This window comes from Dreissena polymorpha, chromosome 10, assembly GCF_020536995.1.
Source record: "Dreissena polymorpha isolate Duluth1 chromosome 10, UMN_Dpol_1.0, whole genome shotgun sequence".
NCBI classification, from domain to species: Eukaryota; Metazoa; Mollusca; class Bivalvia; order Myida; family Dreissenidae; genus Dreissena; species Dreissena polymorpha.
This window is the reverse complement of record NC_068364.1, coordinates 81,464,194-81,491,284: the sequence shown is the minus strand read 5'-3', so window position 1 is coordinate 81,491,284 and position 27,091 is coordinate 81,464,194. Positions and strand designations below refer to the sequence as shown.

The window sequence follows — 27,091 nt, the reverse complement described above, 5'->3', positions numbered from 1 at the left end:
TACCATATATACACAATACATTAATATCAATTTATTACTTGCATTTAACAGTTAATGCAATCGAATGACTTATATTTATATTAGAATACAAAATGTGAAGTCGTACTATACCTTTAAAAGTATAAATTGTATAGAAGCTATTCTAAACTCGTTCTTGTATTTATGTTTCAGCGCCTTTTTACCTCCGACAGAGTGTCTTTTCTTCACAAAGGTCAGAGTGCGCCATTCGGCAATCACTATGGAATCACTGCGAAGTTCAATGTCTTGGCGAGTGAGTGTTAAAGACATGGGTAGCACACGACAGCGCGTTTTTAAATCATGCGTCGTGAAAGAAGTGTATAACAATGTTAAGAAAAGAATCCTTACACATATGTTGCTTATATATTTCTTAAACCGCTAAAATCATTATAATTTTACGTTGTTTCATTGAGTATTAGTAGTAGCCCCGTTTTTTCAACAGTGAGGCTCAAACTTGTTATCGTTAATAGACAATTAATGCATCGTTGCACGAGTTTTTAAAACAGAATTCATCACAAGCTGCAATATGATTTCTCGTGGAAAAAAATATGTGATATTTTTCATGAGTAATCATGCAAAACAGAGTTTCAAGCACAAAATGAATTTCGGACACATCTAATGTAAGACTTACAAAAAAATATCTTCGTCGTGATTATCAAGTTTGTTTCACTACACGCTATCTCTTGGTTTCACATTGCGGCCGTGCTGAATGGATTGCAAGAGGATCCTCAATAGTCATGATTGTGCTATCAGTATGACGAAATAACTGAAAGATAAGATGTTAAGTGGAATTTCAAAACTTTAGACCATCAGTTACAGTTTTCAGTAAAACCGTTTTAATCGATTTCTTTTATAATGAACATATAGCGAAATAGGTGAAAACAGGTAAGCCGTTTGGAGATTACGTCAAGTCGTTGTAAAATGTGTACTACATATATCCTAACATCAAGCACAGCTAGAAAGGAAAATATTTCTGCTTTGGGTGGACCATGTTTAACTATTGAAATTAATAAACAAGTTCCGACCATTACTTTGCATTATTAGTCACGTTTTATTTAAATGTATGTGTGTGACAAACTCGTCTTCTGAATAAACTACACATGTCTAGGTCAATATATTAGGTTTCATTTTTCATTTTTTCATTGTTTTCAGTTTCATTTGATTTCAAACATTTTTATTTAACGAAGACAATTAGCTGACTAATTGATTTTTTTATACAACATTGTGGTTACATTCTGAGCACTGCTACATCTGAGTGAATTTATGTGCAGAATGTAATGTGTGCCTGGTATTTAGGTTTTAATATGTTAAGAAATGGCCGATTGGTATGTATCCAATTAGTAAATTGCTCGAATAATGAATAAAATAATACACATTTGGTGTTATTATTTCTCGATGAATGATACGTACGATTTGCCGACAACATTTTTTGATATTATTAATATGTTGTAAGTAAGTATAACAACTTCAGGTGCTCAACTCTTTGAATATAAGTTAAGTCATGCCAAATTTTCCTATATTTGTTTTAAGACGTATACGTCTGTTTTTAAACAGCCCTTTTTTCAAAAGACATATAGAAATCGAAGCAAATACATAATAATATATACTGAGATTATAACTTCAAACTCTTTATATCAGGAAATATTTTTTGATGAAAAGATATTTGAATATTTTAATTGTTTAACGTTTGTCTTTTTCAGGTCGCCAATTTAAATTTCAATAGCTAGCCGAAAAATAAATTCTACGCTGCATTAATGTTGCTTGATTCTCTTTTTCATATTGTGATTCAATTTATTACGTAATAGATTTTGAATACTGTAATGTAAATTATAACTGCATATATATGCACAATGACTTATTGAACGACTGATTGAACATTGAAGTGATTATTGTGTAACTGAATATTATACTATATAAGTACAAAGTTATTCCTTACTTTCAAAATACATCAATTCTAACGCTAACTTAGATATGGCATTAGTGTTTTTGCAAAGATCATTAATGCTAGTGGCGTTGCTCTGTTTGTTGTGTGCCGCACGTGACACATATTCGCATGGCAGCAGTGAATTAAATTCGACCATTGTTTCTATGAACTACGAAAATGAAAACCTAATAACAACCACTGTAGACGTGTTTAACGATGAAAATATCGCTTTTGAGACTACAACAATTCTAAATACAACAACAACGGCTACAACAACTACAACAACACCAACGAATACAACAACGAATACAACAACAACACAAGAATCAACAACATCAAATGGTAAAAAAACTGAAAAAACCACAACAACGACTACAGCAACTCAAACAACCACAACAACAACGCCTGCAACATCTATAACAACAACATCAACTCCTGCAACAGCTTCAACAGCAAAACCATCGACTACATCAACTAAACAAACTGAAAAAACGACTGAAACAGCCCCACCAACGACTGCATCAACACCGACAACGACAACAACAACAGCAACAACACCGACTACAACATCAACGTTTTTGCCACAACGAACTAAATACCCGGTACTTAATCAAACAATTGAAGGTCAGAATTATCATTATTGAATACTTTACTCGATACGTATATTAAAGTCTTCGATGATATAGAAAGTGTTATCATTAAAGATATGTGAAATTCGTTTGAATATTAAGTTGATTACCTTTTCACGAATTTCGTTCCTGAAAATGTTAACTATCTATTTAATATATATTTTGTTAAATAATAACAGGTAAAGAATTTGGTATATTGTTTTTGTCGTGAAACATTTACATGTTCTCTAAAACATAAAATGACAGTAAAAAATTATGTGTACCAGAGGCGAAAAATACACTTTAATGCCTAACTACATAATTTTGTACCTTTGCATGATTATAAATAAATAATCTTTATAATCTTTAAGAGATAAATAAATAATTAGTTTTTGCCTAAACTGTTTTGCAGTTCATAACGCTGTATAATTCGCCGGCATAATTTTGCATAGTTCATAATACTGACAATATCACATGTTTTACACACAATTGCATATCACTTGCACCTCATGTGCCTATACCCATTCATTATGTCCACTCCACATTTCCAGGTGGATGTCCACTGGGATATGAACTTCAGGAAGAAGAAGCTCTTGGACACGTATGCATGCACCAGTGTGAAAGCCTGACGTGTGAGAACATGGGACAATGTATCGTTCAGATAGGAGATAACATGCTGTCCAGTGCAGTTTGCAGGTCGTATAACATACAATGTATTTTGATTTTTTGATTTTTAAAAAAATGAGGCGCTCTCTACTATTACGGGCATTTATGCATGTGCGTAATGTGACGTCTCAGATTAGCCTGTCAGTCCTGTTTTCCTGTTTTTTCGTTGACAGGAAGTCTCGTATAAGCGAATATCAAGTAAAGGAGAAACGTTTGAGAAGACCAGTTAATTTAGAATCATCAACAGTTTTCAAAATCATTAAACACGTGTTTATATAAATGTTCAAACAAACATAAGCTGACCTTAGTCTCATTGGACGTTTACGTTTCGGACGTCGATTAAAATAATCGGTGCTTAACATAGGCATTAATAATGAACGTAACATACTCCACTCGAACTTCAATTTTATTCCCATTTGGATTGACAAACGGATGTTCTGTAAAAGCTCAATATTTAGCAAATATTACATAAAAGAGTGTGTTTCTTAATATTCCACTAATATCTTACTCACTCGTTACTCACGATTTCAGATGCACAGAAGAAAGTGATGTCGTGTACAGCGGTCCAACTTGCGCCGAGAGGCACATGGCCCCTCAACGAGAGAGGGCCATCATTCTGGGAGTTCTCATAACCATCGTGGGTCTCTTGTTACTGATAGCAGTGTGTGCGTGCTACTCCTTGAAGAAACACCGGTGAGTATATTGGAAGATAAAGTCTAGAAATATGGAGTGACTGTACAAACATTGCATACATCTCTTTGTTTATACTACAGTACTTCTATGATTAGGAAAGGCCGACGCATTTTCTGTTGACACCCGCGAGTGTTAAATTTCAGGGAAAAAGACAAAAACATATATAATGCAGGAGGATTCTTACTATGCGAGATTAAGCATGTACAAGTTTTGATAACAGAAAACATGAATGATAATTCATTCCGCACTCAGTAAAGTGGTATTCAAAAGTTTGGTTATAAAGTAATCCATGACATGTTGCAATAAATTTTGCTGCTTTCATGTTTGATCGAGGAAGGTCTGAAGTTAGAACTTTATCATCAACGTATAATCACCAAAGCGACCATACTGGTATAATGTTAACAATATGTATGTTAGATGTGTACCTTTTTTTCTTCTAATTTTATACTGAATTATGTATTTCAGACATTCCTTCCGGCATAACCACCACGACAATAATCTTTAAAGCCACAGTTCACACGCACATATGTTTGTCTTGTGAGCGTCTTTTCCGCCAAAATAAATAAACCACATCGTATTGTATATAGTTAAATAATTCATACATGAATATATTTAAATTATGTAGTTTTTGTTAATGGTTAAGCTATCGTATCGAAGTCAGTGAAATAAACGAAATAATTTAAAATGTTTTGTGTGGACTGGGTCTTTAATCGATCAATTAATTGCATTGAGGACAGATGCAATCAGGACAGCGGATTTGATCGTATGCAATAAAACATTGTTTAAAGAGTAGCGTTATCTTATCTCGTCTTTAAGTGCACGTTTATTCTATCGTTTTTTGACAGAACGTATCTCATTGTAAACTTACATCAAATGATGATTGGTATTAAACATAAACTCATGGCACAAACTGGAAAAACGCTACCGTAACTAATTTAGCTCTTATAAACTCAACGTTCTTAAGGATAGCTTTTGTTATCGATTTTTGTCCTTTGTCAACATTTTTCTTGTTAACACTTAAGTGGCCAATTTCAAGAGGCACAATCTTCATGCAACCTGACAGGACATTTGATACCTTTGCATAATTCGAAACCGGATTATGCGCGGTCAAACTCAAGGTTTCTTTGATTTTGCAATGATGCAACCTTGTTAAAACTCTAGTAGTCACAATGCTACTCAATTATCGTTAAACTTGCTTAAAAAGAATGTCTGGGTTATTTTCTATATATGCAAATGGTCTTGGTCCGTTAAAAAGGTCTACAGCAGGTAATGTAGTTCGTCATACGATGTATTCGTTGGAGTTTTTTATATATATTTGTTTAATCGCAAGAAGTTCATACTAAATGGAATATTACAAGTCTGCGTTCTTCTGACTTGGATCGCACTAGTTTATTGGATGACACTGCATTCCCTTACTTGTAAGCTCGTACAAAACAACATTATACAACCGACAGAGATTCAACGGTCATGTTCTACTTCCTATACATTATATATATTTATAAATATCATGCATCCATACGTTTGAAAAGGAAGTACATACTCGTTGATGAGTCAGGTATACAATTATTTATATAGGCGTGCAATGTGATCTATGCTTGCTTGTTTCAATAGTCTATGTGCTAATCTTAGTATTTGCGATAGCTAATTTTATTAATTGAATATTCCCGAATATAATTATTGGTTGAACTTATTTCGTGGCAAATATTGTGTATGTTTGGAAAATGTATTAACTGTAGAAGTCGTAACATAATGCGTGGTTATTTTCATGAATGAAAATGGTTTAATATGGACAGTTATGCACCATGTATGCATGCTACACGTGATTTGTTTATATGGAGTGCATTGCTTTTCATTGAATTGTGATGACACATATTTTCTTGGCATCAAGATAATTAAAGTTACCAGATTCAACGAATGAGTCTTCAAGCTTATCAAGAATCCGTTTTATAAATTAAAAGACCTTTGTGTTAAGATCAGACGCGTCAAATGTATTGAATTTTGTATAATGAAAATTATTGGTTTCATGTGTGTTTTAAGCGTGGCGTCTAACGTCTTCAAGCCTGAAGGAGCGCGTTAGTATATTTTAGGGGTTGTTCGAAAAATTAAGACCGCCAAATGAACATTTTTCGCTAGCTGCTGCATATAAACACTGGGAGTTACACATACAAAGAAAGCAGGTTATTAATTGTATATGAGGTCGTGGACCTTAAAGTTTCGGGTAGTAAGCCGGTACCTGCTAGCTTAGATCGCTTGAATCGAAATCCTTATATTCAAAGTTAGAGCCGCACGCCAATATTGTGATCTGTCGTTATAGCACAGCCACACGAAGTAACATGGTTAACATTCAACACGGAGTTAGGAACATTTCGGCAGTGTGTAGCCAGCAAAATTAGTTTTAACCTATTTATTTTTGCTCGATTGCATAGAAAGCCTAAGGCTTATTTGAAACGCTCTCCAGTCCGTTTCCTTGGACTTGAACCAGTAATTGGTGTCTATGGGGGAATTCTAAAAACGCTCCCACAGTGCCCTCCAGATCGCCAGGCGGACACCATATTTACTACACCACTGCGACCTATAAATCAGTACGCACGTGCTCCAACGAAACGAATGGAGAACAGGAAAATGTATATAGCCGATTCGAAATTCACAACACAATGTGTGATCTTAAAATACACATGCGAGCCTAAATACGATATAACAGAGATGGAATTTGCCAGAATAGATTTACATCCCCCATGGAATAAGAAAACAAAATATTCATAAGAAAATGAGGTATAAAAGCGGACATGAATCTGTGTTGACGCAAAGACAGACGGAATGAAGGTCTCTCAATTCAATACTTCCCATCCGCTGTCATTGACTGAAGGTCTCTCAATTCAATACTTCCCATCCGCTGTCATTGACTGAAGGTCTCTCAATTCAATACTTCCCATCCGCTGTCATTGACTGAAGGTCTCTCAATTCAATACTTCCCATCCGCTGTCATTGACTGAAGGTCTCACAATTCAATACTTCCCATCCGCTGTCATTGACTGAAGGTCTCTCAATTTCAATACTTCCCATCCGCTGTCATTGACTGAAGGTCTCACAATTCAATACTTCCCATCCGCTGTCATTGACTGAAGGTCTCTCAATTCAATACTTCCCATCCGCTGTCATTGACTGAAGGTCTCACAATTCAATACTTCCCATCCACTGTTATTGACTGCAGGTCTCACAATTCAATACTTCCCATCCGCTGTCATTGACTGAAGGTCTCTCAATTGAATACTTCCCATCCGCTGTCATTGACTGAAGGTCTCTCAATTGAATACTTCCCATCCGCTGTCATTGACAGGGTGCTTATTTATTTCTCGTTTAATGACCAAGTTCTTCTAATAATGTTCTTTGGTTGTCTCAGAGGCGGCAGATCAGGTGTCTTTATAAACCATAGCGGTTTTAATGAGCAGCCTATTACTTTACTAAATTAACTACCCTCAGTTTCACACATTCATTACGCTGTTGCAATATTTGCGATATCGCTACAGAGATCATTGTGATGTCGACATGTGGGCTACTAGTGCCCCATAAATGAACGAGAACTCTTAGGCATAATCGATAGTAATACATGGCATCGCTTTGAAAATTTGTACGTGTAGTTACGATTTTTGTGGCATTTGGATGCATGCATGAATATCTTTCAACCTTCACGCATATAACAATGTTATGTTACATCTTTTGCCTAGTTTGAAGTATAGCGAGGTGAGGGGAATAACCGCTGTTTATGTAAGTAATTTAAAATGATGTTGAAACAACACAGAAATAAAAAATAAACCGTAAAACAAAAACAAGAAATAAATAAAACACATCGTCGTTCATTACGTCTTCAAAAATGTTTGTTATCTCCGTTTGATAGACATATAAGTAATATGCAGTCAATATGAGGAACACACGATTGGAACTTTTTTGTTGTGACGCGTAGTTCGATGTTTCACAGACGTAATCAAATAACTCGAATACTAGTTATTGATATTTACATTTTATTTATTCATAATACAACGCTTCTAAGTTCAGAAAATGTTCTTATTAACTAATATCATTTCCAGGACAGGACCCGCAAGGGTCCTGCAAGAAATAAACAGGAATGTCTAAGTCCTGTTCTCAGTTGTATATAAAATCAACATTAATTAATAATATCCATTACAGCATATATAATGTACTATTAATAGTTGTTTATTATTATTTATACCTGCTTAAATTAAAATCATTTTCAAACAGTATGTACTTTTCCCCGTCATTTTGCAATCTGTGCATACATTTACACATGAATCGAGTGCTCAGAATGTTCAATACATGTCAGTGTTTGATCATTTCATCAGGACAGATTTGAGGAGTGCGCGGCTCTCAAGCTTGGTTAATGTTGGGAACATTCGCTTCCCCACATAGGCGGACTTGGTTCAACCCCGGCACACGTGGGTTTAGGTGTTCCCCACATAACTAGAAATGTGAGGTTTCATCCGGTTCCTCTTCGCTCGTTATGATCTCGCCATGTAAACATTGAGCTTCGGAACATATTCCCGCTTTTTCGTCGAAAGCATGCAAATAAATGAACGCACAACATAACTACGAGGCACTCACATATATACACGCATTATTCACGTAGTGAGAATAGAGCTCAAACCACGTGATCGTACGTCCAAGTATATGTATTTCTTGCAATCTTCAAATTAATATATCATATTCCTTAGTATTTAGTTTTTCTGAACGCATATATTTGTGGAATGTACTATCTGGAAAACCAGCTCGGAAGTCAATATTGTTGTTTCGACAAAAATGGTCTACACGCATGAAATTATCGCAAAACCTTTCAGAGTTGCCTCCCTTTATAATAATGTGTGCTAAAACGTCAAATGTATTATTGGTCCTCACAAAATAACGTACTACATGCATAGAAAGATCATCGAGCTTGCGACAAACTTAAATGCACTTAGGCAAGCACAGACGAACAATAAAAGTTGTATGAAAAAACATTTAAATATTGCATATCTGAAAACACATGACCATTACACACAAAAACAAATAGTATGTATAAAAGGACTGAACATAAGAAGGCGCACACACGATGCATTATTTCTACAACATCTGCAAGTAACAAAAATGCAGTAGTCATGTAACATAATTCAAATGCAAAGTGAACATAAAACCACTATACAAAAAGCTGAAAACATGCTGTAAAAAGCCTTCAAATGTACAGAGATGAGTTAAGCTTAAACATAATACATTCAGTAGCTTATCTGGTACTCTAATTGTTCATATATCATTGTCTTGTTGAATCGTTATGGTCATGTGTATGTGTTTTTATCCCATTTTCAACGCGACATTGACGGTATAACACCTTATGGAATATACTAGTCTGTATTCAACCTTGTGGGATATACCTGTCGCGTGCACGGACTACTTTTTACTTTACCACTGAATGATTTTTCATAAGAAATAAAGTCTAGAAAACTTTAGCTTCAAAATTATACGACCTTCAACCTTTAAATCTAGTCATATGACATAATTTTTCGCAATCCGTATAATCATCAGCTGATTGATGTCGTCATAAAATGACATACTTATTGCGTCATTTTCCCCATTTTTTTTACGATTTATTATAAACGCGACTTATTGCACATGTACATGTACAGTATATCGACATAGATCTATTTGAATTGTCAATTTATCACATTTTTCTTATTTCGTGTAATGAGCATTGTTTATAATCCCTGCATAATTATACTTTTGACATTTAAGAATGTACAACTAGCCATACAAATATCGCACATTTCATACATAATCAGGGGCGTAGCCAGACAAAAAGGAATGTTACGCACAAATGGGGGAGGGTGTGGGAGGGTGTACCCCCCCTCCCTCTGGGGGTTCGGGAGCCTCCCCCGAGAAACTTAAAAAAATAATAACTTAAATGGTAGGCGCTGAGATGAATTTGAGGGGATATTGGGCACTTATTATTACATCCTGTATTTTATCTGAAAAGTGCTTTCACTTGTTGTGACAGACAAAGAAGTCATGAGATGTAATAAACTAATAATGAAAATAGTATGTTCAAACTTTATTTCTGCTATTTGACTTTTTGGTTTAATTTATCAGATGATAGACATTGTATGTCATTGGCATTTAGCTTGGCGTGTGTATAAATTTACCAGTTTGTCATGAAAGATAAGTGCCAAACGCCTTTTCCTCTTTTGTGCAAATAGGGCAACAACTCTAGCTGCGTTCAGTTCCCTATCCCTGTGAAAGTTCATGGGGCCAAGTCAAGACATGCGTTCAGTAGTCATAGTTGACCTCAAGCAGGTTTTAAGGCGTCTTATAGTTCTGAACAAGCGTTCTGCTGAAGCAGTTGATACTGGCATCGCAAGCAACAGGTAGAAGCACATAGCAACATTCGGATACAAGTCTTCCGATAAAGAGAGCAGCATGATTTCCAGAGTAGGCGTAGATGGAATCTGTGTCTGTTCACAGCGGAATTTCCAACGCTGACATTCTCTATGAAATTTTTCCATGTTAATTTCATGGTCCGCCTGTGCTGATGAGAAGATTGCATTTGTTCGTTGATCATTGAGGTCTTGAACACGATCTGGTTATAGGTACTGTATGGCATATCTTTCATTTCTTTGTAAAAGCCATTGTTGAAGCTTTGCAAGTAAATGGTCCGCAAATGGTAAATACATATATTGACCCTTCAGTAGTCAAATGCGGTAGCTGCCGGTGCATTAGGGCGGTTCTGTTGTCGCCCTGCGCGTGAAAATGTAGGTTCAACATCAACGGGGCTTGCCATTTCAACGGCTTTTTCAAACAATGCATGCTATACAAAGGGATAGTTGTGTTCTGCCTCTACCTGTGTTTTTTACGACCTCAGCTTCCATTGCAGCTTGCAGAAGATCGCATAAAGAAGCCTGAAGTTGTTTTGAGAGCGGCACACACGCAGACAGAACATGCTATACAACCACCAGTGTAATAATGAAACTTATCTGTGTAATAGCTGCTTTATAAGCGCCAGCCTTTGCATCATTTTGTTGGGCTTAATCTTCAAGTGTGCGCACAACCGTTCCAAATGAAGCCTTGAATGTGAAAAGGGCATCGGCTCTGGCCACCCACCGGGTCTCGCAAAAAGTTTTGAGTTTGGTCCTCCTGTCCATCTCAGCCCAACCCTCATCACTATTGCTAAGGAATACTTGAAACCGTAATAACCTCTTGGCTGAGTACTGGAAACAAGATGCTATTTCCTGGACGGTCGTCATTATGTTTCTTGCACAGGGCTCTTTGGACGCGTGAATAATAGTAAGATTCAAGGAATGCGCTTTGCAATGTGTATACAGTGCTCTTGGAACTACATGTACTTGTTGAATGCGGGCTTTGACACCGCGGTGACAACCAGACATGTTTGCGGCCCCGTCGTACCCTTGGCCTCTCTTTGCAGGGACGTTAACTCCGGCAGCTCGTAGGTTGTCAAGGAAAGCGTTGGCGAGAGACTCTCCGGTGGTGGCGCTACCAAATTTCAGATTCAAATGACTCAAAGTAGATCTAGTCTCGTAAATTATTACTCTGATTTGTCAGACTTGAGGAGATCTTAAATTATCATAGACATTAAGGTTAACCACCTTAGGCCATAGCCTTACACTTTTAAGCCTTTTTTGGCCATGTTTACATTTTATTTTTTCTGAATGATGTTACGCACGTGCGTAAGTGCGTATCGCTGGCTACGCCCCTGATAATCTGCAATATTTTCTTTCCGATTTAATTCACGTTAGACATAGAGCTATGTTGTATAAGATGGTAAAAATAGCACCCCGCTGGAATTCGGAACGTCCCATTTTGTACACGGTTATTGTATTATCCACTCATTTATCTGTTGTGTAATCACTAATGGAATGTTTTCCATTCTTTGTGTACATGTATTTATATATTACATTATTTTATTGTACAATATGGGCACTAACCATAGAAAAATAAAAGATTGTGCAAGTTTAGACATAATTATGTTTGTATGCAGAAATCTGCAAATGTTACCGAGTTAACCAACGGCTATTATTTGATAAACTGCTTCGGTTCATTTTAACAGCAGTAATGTATATAGAGTACATGACGTAGCGTGTGACGTAGAAGAAAGTTTATTGAGTTCATATACTCATTTGAATAAAGTGATTGGATGGCATAAGGTTCTTTATTTAACTATGCTAAAATAATTATCATAGACCCTAGATGCAAAATCGTCAATTATTGAGTTAAATGGATTATTAGATGGATTTTAAAGGATAATTAAAGGTAAGATACTAGTTCGAACGTGTTTTGGTTTTTGTTTGTTCTTTGTCGTGCCCTGTTCTCGGGGAAATGCTTTTAACATGGGCGCCATTGATGCAACGGATCACACACGGCATACCCATAACATTATATAAAAACACGTTCTGCGCGTCCTTAAATTCGTCGTGCGAAGTCGGAAAACGTATTGCCCTGTATATTAAGTCAAATAAAGTGTCAGTCGCTGCAATTGTCTGGTTACTCGTCGAAATTGTCAAGGTCGTCGATGTTGCTTTGCACATGTATGTTGACAAATCGACATCATTTTGTCAGGAGCAATCGCCGCCATATTGGACTTTGATCATTTTCTTTCGAAAATAAAATGAATTATAGTAAAGTAAAAATCTTCTTTTCGCGGTCGTAATGTGTTACAATTCGCATGCTGCGTAATATTGAATCGAGGCATATGGTGATATTTTTAATCGTTTTACAGTTTGTGTGTGAATTTTTTAAAGATTATTTTGCGTACCAGAACAAATACATTTATATCACTACGCATGGTTACATTCGTTAGATTTTATAGTCCTTCAGCCAAGTACCCAAAATTGAAGTGGGGTGTACCAGTAAGGGGGGCAAAACTACACCTTTATATCTTGGAAGATGCATGCCAGTAGCATATGAAAATGGTTGATAACAGTCTGGTACTGGCAGCTTTTGGTATTTTTTCTCCTTTGAAGATAGGGCCTCAATAAGCTTAATTTTCATAAATTGTCTGGGAGAAATTGAACCGAAGTAGGTTAAATATACACTTTGACCCCCCCCCCCCCCCCAAAAAAAAAAATTGCTACAAAACGTATTTTAACTGATCCTGGTAGGGTAGAAGGTCCTTAAAAACATATTAAAAGTTTACCACAATCGGACCTCCGGAAAGTTGTTTTTTTTCAAGACGGCCGCCAAGATGGCCGCCAATACCTATTAATGTTCATAACTATGTAACTATCCAATCAATTTGATGAATTTGGTGTCTATACCAAGATTTCAAGGGGCAAAGAACACATTTAGTACACACAAATTCAACATGGCGTCGAAAATGGCCGCCAAGATGGCCGCCAAAACCAATTCATGATCATAACTATGTAACTATCAACTTAAATTTGATGAATTTGGTGTTTATACCCACGTTTCAGGGCGCAAGTAACACATTAATATCATCAGACAAAGTGTAAGTTAATTATGTTACACAGAAATTTAACATGGCGTCCTAAATAGCCGCCAAGATGGCCGCAAAGATGTTCGCCAAAACCTATAAAATGATCATAACTATTTTACTATCCACTCAAATTTGACGATTTTGGTGTCGATACATAGGTTTCAGGGGGCGAAGAACACATTAAGATCATCAGACATTGTTTAAGTTTATTATATTACACACAAATCCAACACAGCGTCCAAAATGGCCGCCAAGATGGCCGCCAAAACATATTTATGATTATTTAATATAACAATGTAACTATCCACTCAAATTTGATGAATGTGGTGAATATACCCAGGTTTCAGAAAGTAAACAACACATTAATATCACAATTATATCATCAGACAAAATGTAAGCTAATTATGTTACACAGAAATCCAACACGGCGTCCAAAATGGCCATCAGCACAATACGAAGGACCACAAGTCCATAACTTGTTACTCAAACGTAATGGTTGTTATGTAAAATGCCATAGTTTAGGAGACAAGAAACACTTTAATCGAATTGAGGATATCACTAAGGAGTTGAATAATCATTAAATCCAATTTACGACATTTGTAAGAGCGAATGAACCAGCACATGACTTCATGATAGGATCAGGTTTTACTAACTTCTGTAGACTTGATTTTTTACCGTTTCTGAAAATCATTGAAGATTAATAACAGCCTGAATAAGCACGAGTTCTTTCAAAAGGTCAATATTAAACACTTTGCGTTCCTTTGACTACTTATTTACATAAAAGCGGAAGTAGATGATCTTATTATCCCTTTTGGAGTAATGCAGGATCAAGATGAGCAAATCAGTATCCTCGCCCACCAACGTTGTCGTGCAACGACGGGACCGTTATACTGTATTCAACAATTTGAACGTCTGTATCCCCTGAATACAGAACAACATAACATCCCATTTTAGTCAGAGTTGTGCTGATCAGAGCAATCATGCCGGCATTGTTTCTGTCACGAGACAAAAAGTATTTCCTTTTAACATGAGCATTCTGTTTCTTTGCTGAAACTCACAATATGATTCACGTTTCCGGTGCGTTTTATCTTTGTTATAATCACCGTCTTCATAGCCATCGAACCCCACTGTCGCTTGTCCGTAATGCCTTTCACTGAATCTACATAAGACTCGGCTGTTGCGTTATGTGAGTCTCCCTTCTCCATGGTTAACGATGCAGCAAAGTGCCACCATCATGCATCTGTTTCATGAATACAGTTTATCACAGCCTCACATGATGTGTCTACAGCATACTCTCAAATTGCCTAAGTGATCTGAGGCTTATCTGCTGTTCATAGTATGTTTTTGGCTTCAAAGAAGGCAGCAGGATGGGAGCTCAGTTCATAAGACAAACGACTGCAATGGAAGGATCTCCATATTTTGACACCACCAGAAAACGCTGGAACAGAAGAGCAGGATCAAAAGCACTGTCAGAAGCGATCTTAACAGCCAAGCTATTCCAAAGAGATTTGGAAGATCGCCGTGGTGTAATGGATATGGTGCCCGCCTAGCGACCGGGAGGTCACGGGTTCGATCCTCACCGTGGGAGCGTTCTTTAGATCTCCCCCAAAGACACCAAGTACTGGTTCTAGGCACAGGAAACGGACTCGAGAGCGTTTATATAAGCCGAAGGCTTTCGATGCAATCGAGCTAAAATAAATATGTTTAAACTAAAGAGACTTGGCTCTGTATTTTCTCGTGAATTTATATGCAAAGACCGACTTTCCTATGATATCTCTTAGGATGGTTTTCCCAACCGCCTCAATTGCATGAACATTCACATGTGACCCAGCCACTATCCCAATGACCATGTTTCTGAGGGTCAGCTGTGTATGGTGAGCAGGTTGTAATCTGTGTCTGCATTTTCTCTAGATCAGAAGAATCCCCTTTGTAGTATGGGTCAGGTCTGTGTCATCCTGCATCGCACTGTTGTGCACGTATGTTGCAGATAGGGTCCAAGGTTTGCATTTCCTCAGTCATTCCACTGCCGCGAGTTAGACCACATGTGCTCTTTAAAAACATCATCCATGTTTGCTCAATAACAAGATCAAGTCCTAGCCCAGCCCAGCCCAGCACTGATGGCTCCTACAAACAACGTGAAATCCAATACCGAACTTTCGATAAACGCCCGGGTGCGTTTCCTCTAGGTTGCTTATTTGCTGCAGATATATGTAGTAATACGCATATTGCAGGTAATATATCCAGCAGCAGCAAAGATGGATAGCAAATTGGGCACTGCCTAATGCATTAACCAACACTCAGTACGATATGCTTTAATCAACACCCTTGAATTGTTAATCATAAGCTAATAATTCAGCCATACTGTACTTGTCTTTGAGGTCTGGGCAATTTCATGATTCTACTTCTCTGTAGCCCTCACGAGTTTGATCAAAATCGCATAGCATACTAGTATCTGCTAGCGTCGTTTTGCCCCTCAAAAGTACAAATCCTTGGCATGATCAAGCAGCATCTGAATGTCTGGATCTTCCTTGGTCATTTCGGCTGAAAGCTGGCTGTGTATACACTTTTCAACACGAAGATGGTCCCGTGAAGCCCTCTGGACAGCTTTTCGTGTCACAATGTGAACAATTGCAATTCTCAATAGACAGCCTCAAGTATGTTTTTGAGAGCGGTTTCTTCCATGAGGGATCCTTTGCCCCCCCCCCACCTCCGCAATTTCATACGTTTATGAAACATCCCAAATTCTGAACAACATTTTCAACTACTTTGTGGCGTATCAATGATGATTTCGGCAGCTTTCCAATACAAGAGTTGGTCAAACGTTACAATGGTGTGAAGGTTGTGGCAAGGTTGCAAACTAAGACTTATGTTGACAGAATGTACGCTTTGTCCCCATTGTACATATTAATCATATGCAAGAACTTGACTGACAACTGCCCAGGGTACTGGCTTTGCTGATGCAAGATACGCATCATTCCCTGCCAATTCAGTGTTGCCTGAAGCTGAAATATATCGATCCTCTTATCAAAATCCAGAAATTGCGGCAGGTCCAAACTATGGCGTTTCATAACAAGCATCACGTCAAAAGTAATGGACTTGCAGTCCTTCGTATTGTGTCATTGGACGCCATGTGGGATTTCAATGTAACATAATAAACTTAAACTATGTCTGACAATCGAAATGTGTTCTTTACCCCTCGAAACCTCGGTATAGACAACAAAATCAACTTAACTGAGTGGATAGTTACATAGTTATGATCATTAATAGGTTTTGGTGGCCATCTTGGCGGCCATTTTGGAGGCCATGTTGGATTTGTGTGAAATATAGTAAACTTAAACAATGTCTTATAATCTGATGTTCTTTGCCCCTTGAAACCTATGTCTATCCACCAAAATAATAAAATTTGAGTGGATATTCACCTAGTTATGATCATTAATAGGTTTGGGCGGCCATCTTGGCGGCCATTTTAGACGCCATGTTTGATTTGTGTGAACTATTGTTAACTTAAACAATGTCTGATGATCTTTATGTGTTCTTTGCCCCTTGAAACGTAGGTATAGACACTAAAGCCATTAAAGTTGAGTGGATAGTAACATAGTTATGATCATTAATAGGTTTTGGTGGATATCTTGGAGGCCATTTTGGACGCCATTTCGGATTTGGGTGTAATATAATAAACTTATACAATGTATGATGATCTTAATGTGTTCTTTGCCCCTTGAAACCCATAAATAGCCATCAAAATAATCTAACTTGAGTGGATCTTTACATAGTTTTGATCATTTATAGGTTTTGGCGGCCATCTTGGCGGCCATTTTCGATGCCATGTTGGATTTGTGAGTACTATTGTACACTTAAACGATGTCTGATGATCTTTATGTGTTCTTTGCCCCTTGAAACTTAGGAATAGACACCAAATTCATCAAATTTGATTGTATAGTTACATAGTTGTGATCGTAAATAGGTATTGGCGGCCATCTTGGCGGCCATCTTGAAAAAAATAACTTTCCGGAGGTCCGATTGTGATAAACTTTTGATATGTTTTAAAGAAGCTTCTATCCTACCAGGTTCAGTTAAAATATTTTTGTTGCAATTTTTTGGTGGTTGAAGGTATTTTTTCTTCATATATTGACCCTACTATTTTGGAGGCTCACTAGTTTTTAGGAACTTTTCTTGCAATCTCATTAATATTCATAGATATGAAAATGTACTAATTTGTATATTTAACTGAAGATCATACTAGGTAATAATCATAATCTTCATTTTAACACCAAACCTTTTTTCTAGAACCAATTTTGAAGAAATATTTGAGAATTATACTAGCTTAACTAGCTATTTAGTATTTAGTCAAAGCCTGACGGTTGCCATAGAAACAGTTCAATAATAACTTATAGCTGACCAACTGAGATTGTTATCAAACATTTTGTTTATTTATATTGAGTATACAATCAAGTAAGATAGGTGTTGTTTTGCCCCCCTGAGTGGTACACCCCAACCCATCTGGCTGACTATTAAGCGCTTTTAAGAATTAATTAAAATTATTGTTAAGGCTATTAGATCTATTTATGTAAAATGTCACGTTGAAAAAAATCAAACGGGATAAATAGAATACTAGAATTAGCGTTGAATACAAAGAAGTTTATGTTGCTCGGCTCGAACACCGAAAGCGCTCGCCAAGGCTCGCGCTCCCGACGTTCTAAGCCTCGCCACATAAACTTCTCTGTATTAAACGCTAACCTAGTATTCTCTATGTTCCCTGCAAACTATTGAATATATTGTTTAATTGTTGCTTTAGTAACCATGTCGCAATATGTACAAACTATGTTGCATCTGTTCTCTTAATCACACGGTAGTATTATCATATTCTGTAGATAAAAGCTTAACTAACTACGACTGAAAATACCATTATGCCATACTGTAAGATTTATTCAATTATATGTATCGTGACGTCATATATTTGTATTATAAAAAAATAAATTGTTAAAGAAGGTGATAATCTGAATAAGATTTTTATGCCCCCGAAGGAGGGCATATAGTGATCGCACTGTCCATCCGTCTGTCCGTTCGTATGTCTGTCCGTCTGTCTGTCCGTAACACTTTGCATTTAGGTTTCAAAAAATGCTCATAACTTCTATGTCGCTTCAGATGTAAGCTTCATATTTGGTATGCATGTGTATATGGATAATGCCTTTCCATACGCACACAAATTTTGACCCCTTTGACCTTGACCTTGAACTTAAGGTCCGCGTTTAGGTTGCGAAATCTTCGTTTAGGTTTAGAAAAATGTTCATAACTTCTATCAAAGCGTTTTTCGGGGGCACATGTCATCCTATGGAGACAGCTTTTATTAGTTATTTAACACGTTATTTGCTCGATTTTTATTTTAGTTTTTCACATATTATTAAGGCGTTTATTATTTTTGAAAATACTGCTCTTCTCTTGATGTATTCCGGTAATTATTATTATTATTATTATTATTATTATTATTATTATTATTACTATTACCTATATTTATAATGAACATTATCAACTGATGTCATTTAATGTTAAGCTATTTAACTCTCCAGTACCATTAAACACAAGTGTGTATATAAATTATCAATACTACCCGTATGTTAACTTCGAACCGGTTATTGTGAAAATCAACTCAACGAATTGTTAAGGTGGATGCATTCGTTAATCGAAAAAACGGGTGTTTCTCGCAAAAAAATCATGTTCTAAATGGATCGATATTTTTTTATTTGTTGTATAGTAAAAAAAAGAATCCTATGCCATTACTCGTTAGAGAAACATTTCACCCAAACAGCATAATTTACCGAAACCAGGCTTAGTATCAATAAATAAGCACTTCGAAAATTAATAGAGTACTAAAACTAGTTTACGATAACTGGTCTGCTTTTGTATTTATAATTATAAAATCGACCATATTGTCACGAGCCGAGCGGTAGCTGTGATTTTACTTCAATTTCTTTAACTTTTCCAAACTTGAAGCTTTTGTTCAAGTTTAAAATGGAACTAAAATGGACTCTGATAAACAGTAAACTAAGAATAACATTTTGCCTATTCAGTTGTTTTAAAATTGTCAAAAAAAATATACAAACTCAAGATTTATAACCTTTTTAAATTTTATTCATTCATAACGAATAAAAAAATAACAAATTTCAATATATATATTTCTTAACAGACAGATTAATTTTCAGACATTTACATTATAATACAGCAATATACACGTACATGTGTCATGTTAAGTATTTGCACTTTCTATTTTATAATGTTCTAAAAAAAATGACAAATGCAATTTTTAAGTATTTATAAAATTCAGTCTTAATTTTAATAGCTAAGTCTTATTGAAAACTGTATTTTAAATGCTTATATAAGAAAAATAAAATAGGTCTCACACCTAGGAAAACAAAGTTCAGAGTCCTCGAATGAGAATTTTCAGTGCCTTTTATACTCTCCAAAAGCGCACACATAACGTTGTGCAATAATAACGTAAAAGCGCACATATGAATTGTGCACAAAAAGCGCACAAACAACGAGCAGTAAAACGCGCAAGAGCGCACAATAAAATTTGAGCGTTCTTGACACGGTAAATGTCACTCATATTAAAATGATATTTCTGACGATATTACAATGAAGCAGTAGTCAAATACATATCAATTAAATCAATAAATCATTTATAAAGATGACTATTACCTTTTTAAACAATTTTTAAGAAGGAATATGAGTATTTAACAAAAGATAGTGTATGACGAAACTGTCAAAATACTGTAGTCAGTGTAAACTACCCAGAAGGCACTTATGTCAGCATCAGGAAATCAACTTCCTGTTTATGCAAAAATGGCTGCCACATTAACAGACGCTTATACAATGAGACTTTTAAAAAGGATATTACAAATAATAAAGAAGCGCAAAAGGTAGGCATCGGCTGTTATCAGCTCTAACTTCCACACAGCATCCAATAAAAGCATTAAATAACAGTGACATAGTCATTTAGATGCAAAACATAAACGGTAAAAATGAACAATGTACATGTACATAAACACATGTTTTCATAAACAATCTAGGGCATGACATTACCCCTCCTTCAATTTTAAAGGTCCTCCTTTAAATAATTAAGTAATTAAAAATTTGTACTTTAACTCTCTAACAGTTACAATATCAGTAAAACTGTAATATATATTTTTTAAACACTTTGTACAGTGTAATTTAGAGCATTTTTTAAAGGTACAACACTTTGTACAGTGTTATGTTTCACTGCTTAAAGCACAAGAACTACCATACAACAAAATGCTGTATAAACAATCACAACAAATTTCAATCCTATGTACAATAATAAATTGTTTGAGATCAGAGAAAGTCAATATAAATAATGTGATGACTAGACTTTCAATTTGTACAAGTAAACACAATGTAAATATTTTAACTGACTTGTTCAGCAATATTTTTACATACAACAACAACAACAAAATTACTCTCAAGAAAATCCTGAATACCAAATTTCGTCTTGAATACCAAAGTTAATTGGTCAACATGTATTCACTTGCAAACATTTATACTTAAATAATTATCAAACCTTCTTAACAAAATGACTAGATAATTTAAGGCACTTTTTCTTAAATTAACGACTGACCTAAAAAAGCATAGATTTTAAAAGATTGTAACTCATGTTAAATGACTATGTAACAATGTTTCAATCAAAACAGAACTTTTCTAATACATTCTATGATGAACAGATCGTCGCTCTCGATGGTTTTCCTTCTCGTGTCTTGCTTCATTATTCCTGGATCTCAAAGGTGATCTGTCGCGGTGGTGATGACGGATGGTGGAGGTTTGGGAGGTAGAGTGGTCTGGATGGTGTTGATGGTTGTTGTGGGCGGACTCAACACGAAGCGATGTTGGGGGATGACGGTCAGCAGCAGATTGGGTGGATTGATGTTGATGCCGGAGAATGTCAGTAAGATCTGTCATACTTCTTGCAAAATTGTAGTTGAATTGATACTGTTTATGTATTTCCGAGTGAAGATTCTGTAAGTTGGTGTTTATTTGGGACAGTACAGACAGAAGTTCTTTGTGTCGTTCAGCAGAAGAGGTGGATGAGGCTGATGACGACAAAGAGGATGATGACGAAGAGCTGCTGGTGTCAGATGTGGCTTCCGGGGCGAGGGCGCGACATTCATCAATAGTTGGAAGAGAGTTCAGAGGATCTTCTTGGTTGAGTGATTCCTGTTGTATTGCAGGAGACGATTGGACGTTAGGAGGTGGAGGGTTTGACAAAGTGGCTTGATTTGGGGCTAATGTTGGGTTGGTTGATGTTCCCAGGACGTTCATAAGTTGTTGAAGAGGGCCAACGCAATCAGACAGGTTGATGTAAGTGATGGGCTGCTGTTGACGAAGTTGAGTGGGTAGCTCAGTTTGAAGGGGAGTCGGTCTGGTAGGTTAAGATGGTGACATAGTCTGCAGAAAAGGGGAGAGGGGAAAGTTACTGATAGGACTAAGGTCTGGTAGGGCGGACTGCATTGCTTGAGAAAGGATGTCTTGTTTCTTGGAGATTGAGATCCAGTGACGCTGGCTGTCTTCAGCAGAAAGGATAGCAACATCTCGGTCGGTAATGGAGTATGGAGTCGGATTGGAGACAAGGAAATCAGGGCTGTCCGGTATGTTCTTTTCTTGGAGCACGAGTTGATGTCTACGGAAACTGCTGACATGTTTGTCAAGTTCTTCTCGTTTGAAGCATCTGAATAGGCAAAGGCGACAGTAGAACGAGGCTTGATTCAGGCTCATGTGTTCCTTGAGGAAATGATTGTAGACACGGTACTTTGCCTCTATGTAGACCTTATCCATCCGGTGGTAACATTTCAAACATTGGTAGGCGCGACGCCGTTGACCGTTGAAGGATGATACAGACATGAAGGATGATAGTGAGATTGAGACTGAAATAAATAACAAACATGTTGTTATTTTTCATCCATAATTTTGATTTTTTGTCCAATTACATCACAGACAAAATGGATCTTTGTCCACATTGTATTTTTAACGATGTATAATTCTGTATGCTTCCCCTCCAAATGAAAAGTGAAAAACATACATTAACTAAACACTTTTCACACTTCAATGCTTTAATACAAAATTACACTGAATCATTTCACTGCATGAAAATTAAAATGCAAAATATCAACAACGCTCAAATTCACTGCTGTGCTTTCTGTTACACTGTTAACTTGATAACGATTATTTTGTCAGACTCAAAACCCGTTCTTATTCTTAATCATTGCATTTTATCAATCGATTCCCGGCTCATTGCCCATCACACATGGTGATTCATTCCCGACCATACTTAAGGTCAATCTTTCCCTATTCAATACTGTGAATACCCGTTCTTAAGACTTTAAACAACTCTCTGACATTTTAACTTCACTACTTAATCATGCCACAAGTTAACTATACATCTCTTCTATAACAGAATCACATTAGCACTATTCCATCACAAATACTGTTTTCTTTTGTTGACATTACTTATAACAACAATCGCAAGAGCTGATTTTTTTCCATAACTATGTATCCATTGTGATTTTTGAAGTGCAAATACTTTTACAGTTTTAAAATACACATTTTTAAGACACAAATAAATAAACAATATAATCTTTTTCTCTGCATCATCTAATGCAATGAAGTTCATACAATCTTGGTTTACACTCATGTACATCACTAAAACAAATTTTATAACTGCACACAAAATATATTAAAACACAATATGAAACATCATGGTTTAAAATTTTAACTTCCGTTGTTCTTTCAGAATCCATTTTGGCACTTGATCTCCTTCGTATGGCTTGAGTTTATTATGATGAACAATTTTTTCATTTCCTTGCTTGTCTAGTTGTAACTTGAAATTCACTTCTGAAATTTTCTTGCTCACCAGAAAAGGACCATCGTATGTTCGTTCTAACTTCGGTGCTATTCCAGGCTTTCTTGCTTCATTGAGATACCAAACAACATCACCAGTGTAAATGTTTATTGACACTCTTGCATCATAAATTGCTTTGTTGCGCTTGGCAGCAGTCCCAAGGTGATCCCTTGCTACCTGATGTGTCTTTTGAAATCTTGACCGCAGCCAGTCGACATAATCTCCATACGATGTAATAGTGTTGTTGTCGCATGTTGTTGTGCTCACAAACACCAACTCTGATGGTAAACGGACTTCTCTTCCAATGGAAAGAAGGTTTGGGGTCAAAGTGGTCGTCTCACTAGGTGTGGCTCTATAAGCTCCTGCGAGGCATCCTAGATTCTTATCCCATTGGTCTTGTTCTCCACAAAGGTATGCCTTTATCACACGCACCAAGGTCTTGTTAAAACGCTCTGTTTGACCGCTGCACTGTGGGTTTCGTGGACTGGTCCTGATCTTTCTTATTACTCCCTTGTCCAGTAATTCTTCTACTCCCCTTTTTCCTGCTTCGGCATAAACCATTGACACGCTTCTTTGAGCTTGTTTCACTGTTTGTGTATCACCTGTATTGATATAGGGCTCTATTACATTTGTCAAACCAATGTCAAGGTCATTTTTAGAAAAACTGTTTTGAAACCTAGCTAGCAGCTTTGCTATAACTTGATTTTCTTCTTCACTGCAGTTTTTAACAGGCGTTTGGTACAATTTTTTTAAGTGTTCTGGAATTTCTTTATTTTCCAAGGATATCTCTTCTTTTACCTTAATGAGGAGTTGATCTGATTTGTTACTGATAGTAACTTGGCGTACAGAGAAATTATTGCCCTCTTCCGCTGTGTGTTCTTGACCTTTAAGTGTACTTTTTATACTGTCGATTTGTTCGGCTTGGCCTAATACTGAGTCTTGATTAATATCTACACTATATGGGAATGGATTTAAAAGACGTATTTTGCTTGTCGGGTTTCTATTTATATCAACTAATACTGAGGCCATCTTCAATGGATATGTTTCACAAAAGTGTTGTGTAGGTTCTACAATAAAATCTGTTTTTTTAGACACATCATCTGATTCTTTACGCTCAATAAACACATCAATGACCGCTTCGCTGAGAGGTGGAATAATGAAATGGTCAGCTGCTGTTACTTTTCGAACATCGTTTTTCATTCCAATTTGAATACATGGTATATTTCTGCCTTTCAAAACTATGACTCCCTTTGACAAAAGTATATCTGCGGGACCTCCATCATCATTTTGCAGAATGTCTATTCCTAACAAAACATCATCCTCAATTTCAGCAACAATCAATTCTTTGTACATTGAGACTGGTCCTAATTCAATATTAAAAAATGCTTTTCCACATTCTTTTAAAGGAATTCTACTAGCACCTGTCAAACAAGCTGATTTGTTAAGCTGAGGTCTAATTTTAGGGTCCAATTTATTGTAAACTCTGTCTGAAATGATTGTTCTTGTTGCTCCGGTATCAGTTGTTAAAATAACTGGCACATTTTCAATATTTCCTTTGATGTAGACACCACTACTAAATGCTCTTTTGCGCCGCACAATTTCTTCGGCTACACTTGCTGAGTCATCATGGCCATTTATGCTTGCCAGGACCTCCTCTCGGCCAATCGGCTTGGTCCTTTCAAGTTTAAAGGCTGATTTTGATAGAAGTCTTTTCGCGCAACTTGCTCATTCTGATACCTGGCATTTTTCAATGGACAATCCCTAGCAAAATGATTTTCTTGGTTACAAGAATAACATTTAATTGTCTTGGGTTTTTGCTTAAAACCATGTTCAGAAGTTTGTTGTTGTTGTTGGACTTGGGTTAACTGATTTAGTTTTTCAAGAACTTGTTGCAATACATCAGTTTCTTTGCTTTTTGCAGCCTCTCCTGAAATATCGGTCTTCATGTCACATGTTTTGGTATTTTCTGAATTAAATTGCTTTTGCTGGCTCTTGTTTGGGACTCTATAGGCATGTTGGCTAGTGTCGTCATTATCTGTTTCAATCACTTAATAATCTATTTCATTTTCTGATCCCGAAGTTCTACGCACAAATTTTCTCTTTCTGTCATCGTGAAATTGATGCCTAGTTCTGGTTTGTATGTAATTTACAACATGGTACACTGCTTCATCAATGTCCTCGGGTTCCTTAATAAACTCAATTTCTGACCGCACTTCTTCATCTCGTAGACCGTCCAGGAATCTTCTCACTAAATCTTCTTGCCGTGTTCTGTAGTCTCTCCTTGTATGGGCTTTGTCATACAGACGTTTAAGTTCTGCAGCATACTCCTCAGCTGTTTCACCTACTTTCTGATCTCGTTTGCTAAATTTTACAGCAAAAGTTCTTGGAGTTTCTATGACCCTAAATCTGTTGTTAATTTCACTAACAAGTTCTCTATAGTTGGTTAAAACTTCATGATTCAGTTGAGTGAACACAAATTCACCAGCACTGCCTTGCAATTTTGGTAATAAATTGTCAAGTTTTTCTTCTTCATTCCAATGAAGTCTTTCAGCAATAATTTCAAACCTGTTAATCCATACTTTCCACTCATCTTTGCCAGTAAAAGAAGGAATTTTCATGCTTGAACTGCATTTATGAGAGTTTACACTTCTTGTTTGCCTGTCATAAGATCTGTTCTCCCTTGGGTGCTGGTAGCCAATGTCCCACATTTGTTCACCCTGACCTCTGTCATTACGGAAATGGTTATTGTTTGCTTCCTGTTCCTGGGGGGAAATGTGTACTTGTTTGTTGTTTTTATCACATAAATTTGCGAGAAGTGTTGTAACATTCTGTAAAGCATTTGACATCTGATTTTGCATTGACACCATATTTGTGACTGCATCTTTCATCCAATCGGTTGTATTGCCATTTGACATTTCTATGTTAGAAACACTTTGGTTTAATCTAGAGGTACTGGTCTTAGATGATGATGGTGCTGTTTTATTTTCTTGATATGGTTCTTCAGAGTGCTGGTTAGCTGCTGTTCTGAAGAATACTTCATTCTCTTGTTCTGATTCGGAGTTTGACATTTTGCTTTCGAAGACTGGATTCAATCGCTGAATCTATGTAGAAATCAAAGATTCCACTTCGCTGCCACCATAAATTATGTGACGAGCCGAGCGGTAGCTGTGATTTTACTTCAATTTCTTTAACTTTTCCAAACTTGAAGCTTTTGTTCAAGTTTAACATGGAACTAAAATGGACTCTGATAAACAGTAAACTAAGAATAACATTTTGCCTATTCAGTTGTTTTAAAATTGTCAAAAAAATATACAAACTCAAGATTTATAACCTTTTTAAATTTTATTCATTCATAACGAATAAATAAATAACAACTTTCAATATATATATTTCTTAACAGACAGATTAATTTTCAGACATTTACATTATAATACAGCAATATACACGTACATGTGTCATGTTAAGTATTTGCACTTTCTATTTTATAATGTTCTAAAAAAATAACAAAGGCAATTTTTAAGTATTTATAAAATTCAGTCTTAATTTTAATAGCTAAGTCTTATTGAAAACTGTATTTTAAATGCTTATATAAGAAAAATAAAATAGGTCTCACACCTAGGAAAACAAAGTTCAGAGTCCTCGAATGAGAATTTTCAGTGCCTTTTATACTCTCCAAAAGCGCACACATAACGTTGTGCAATAATAACGTAAAAGCGCACATATGAATTGTGCACAAAAAGCGCACAAACAACGAGCAGTAAAGCGCGCAAGAGCGCACAATAAAATTT

At 36.3% G+C, this 27,091-nt stretch overlaps 1 protein-coding gene across 1 annotated transcript; it reads left to right on the top strand.

Annotated features, from left to right (window-relative positions):
* Positions 1-726: 726 nt before the first annotated feature.
* Positions 727-4,698, top strand: LOC127848776 (integumentary mucin C.1-like). The gene is made up of 5 exons (XM_052381381.1): positions 727-903; positions 1,719-2,566; positions 3,102-3,246; positions 3,748-3,909; positions 4,375-4,698. The coding sequence occupies exons 2-5, from the start codon at positions 1,990-1,992 to the stop codon at positions 4,412-4,414; spliced, it is 924 nt and encodes a 307-aa protein (XP_052237341.1). The 5' UTR covers positions 727-903; positions 1,719-1,989; the 3' UTR covers positions 4,415-4,698.
* The last annotated feature ends 22,393 nt before the right edge of the window (positions 4,699-27,091 follow it).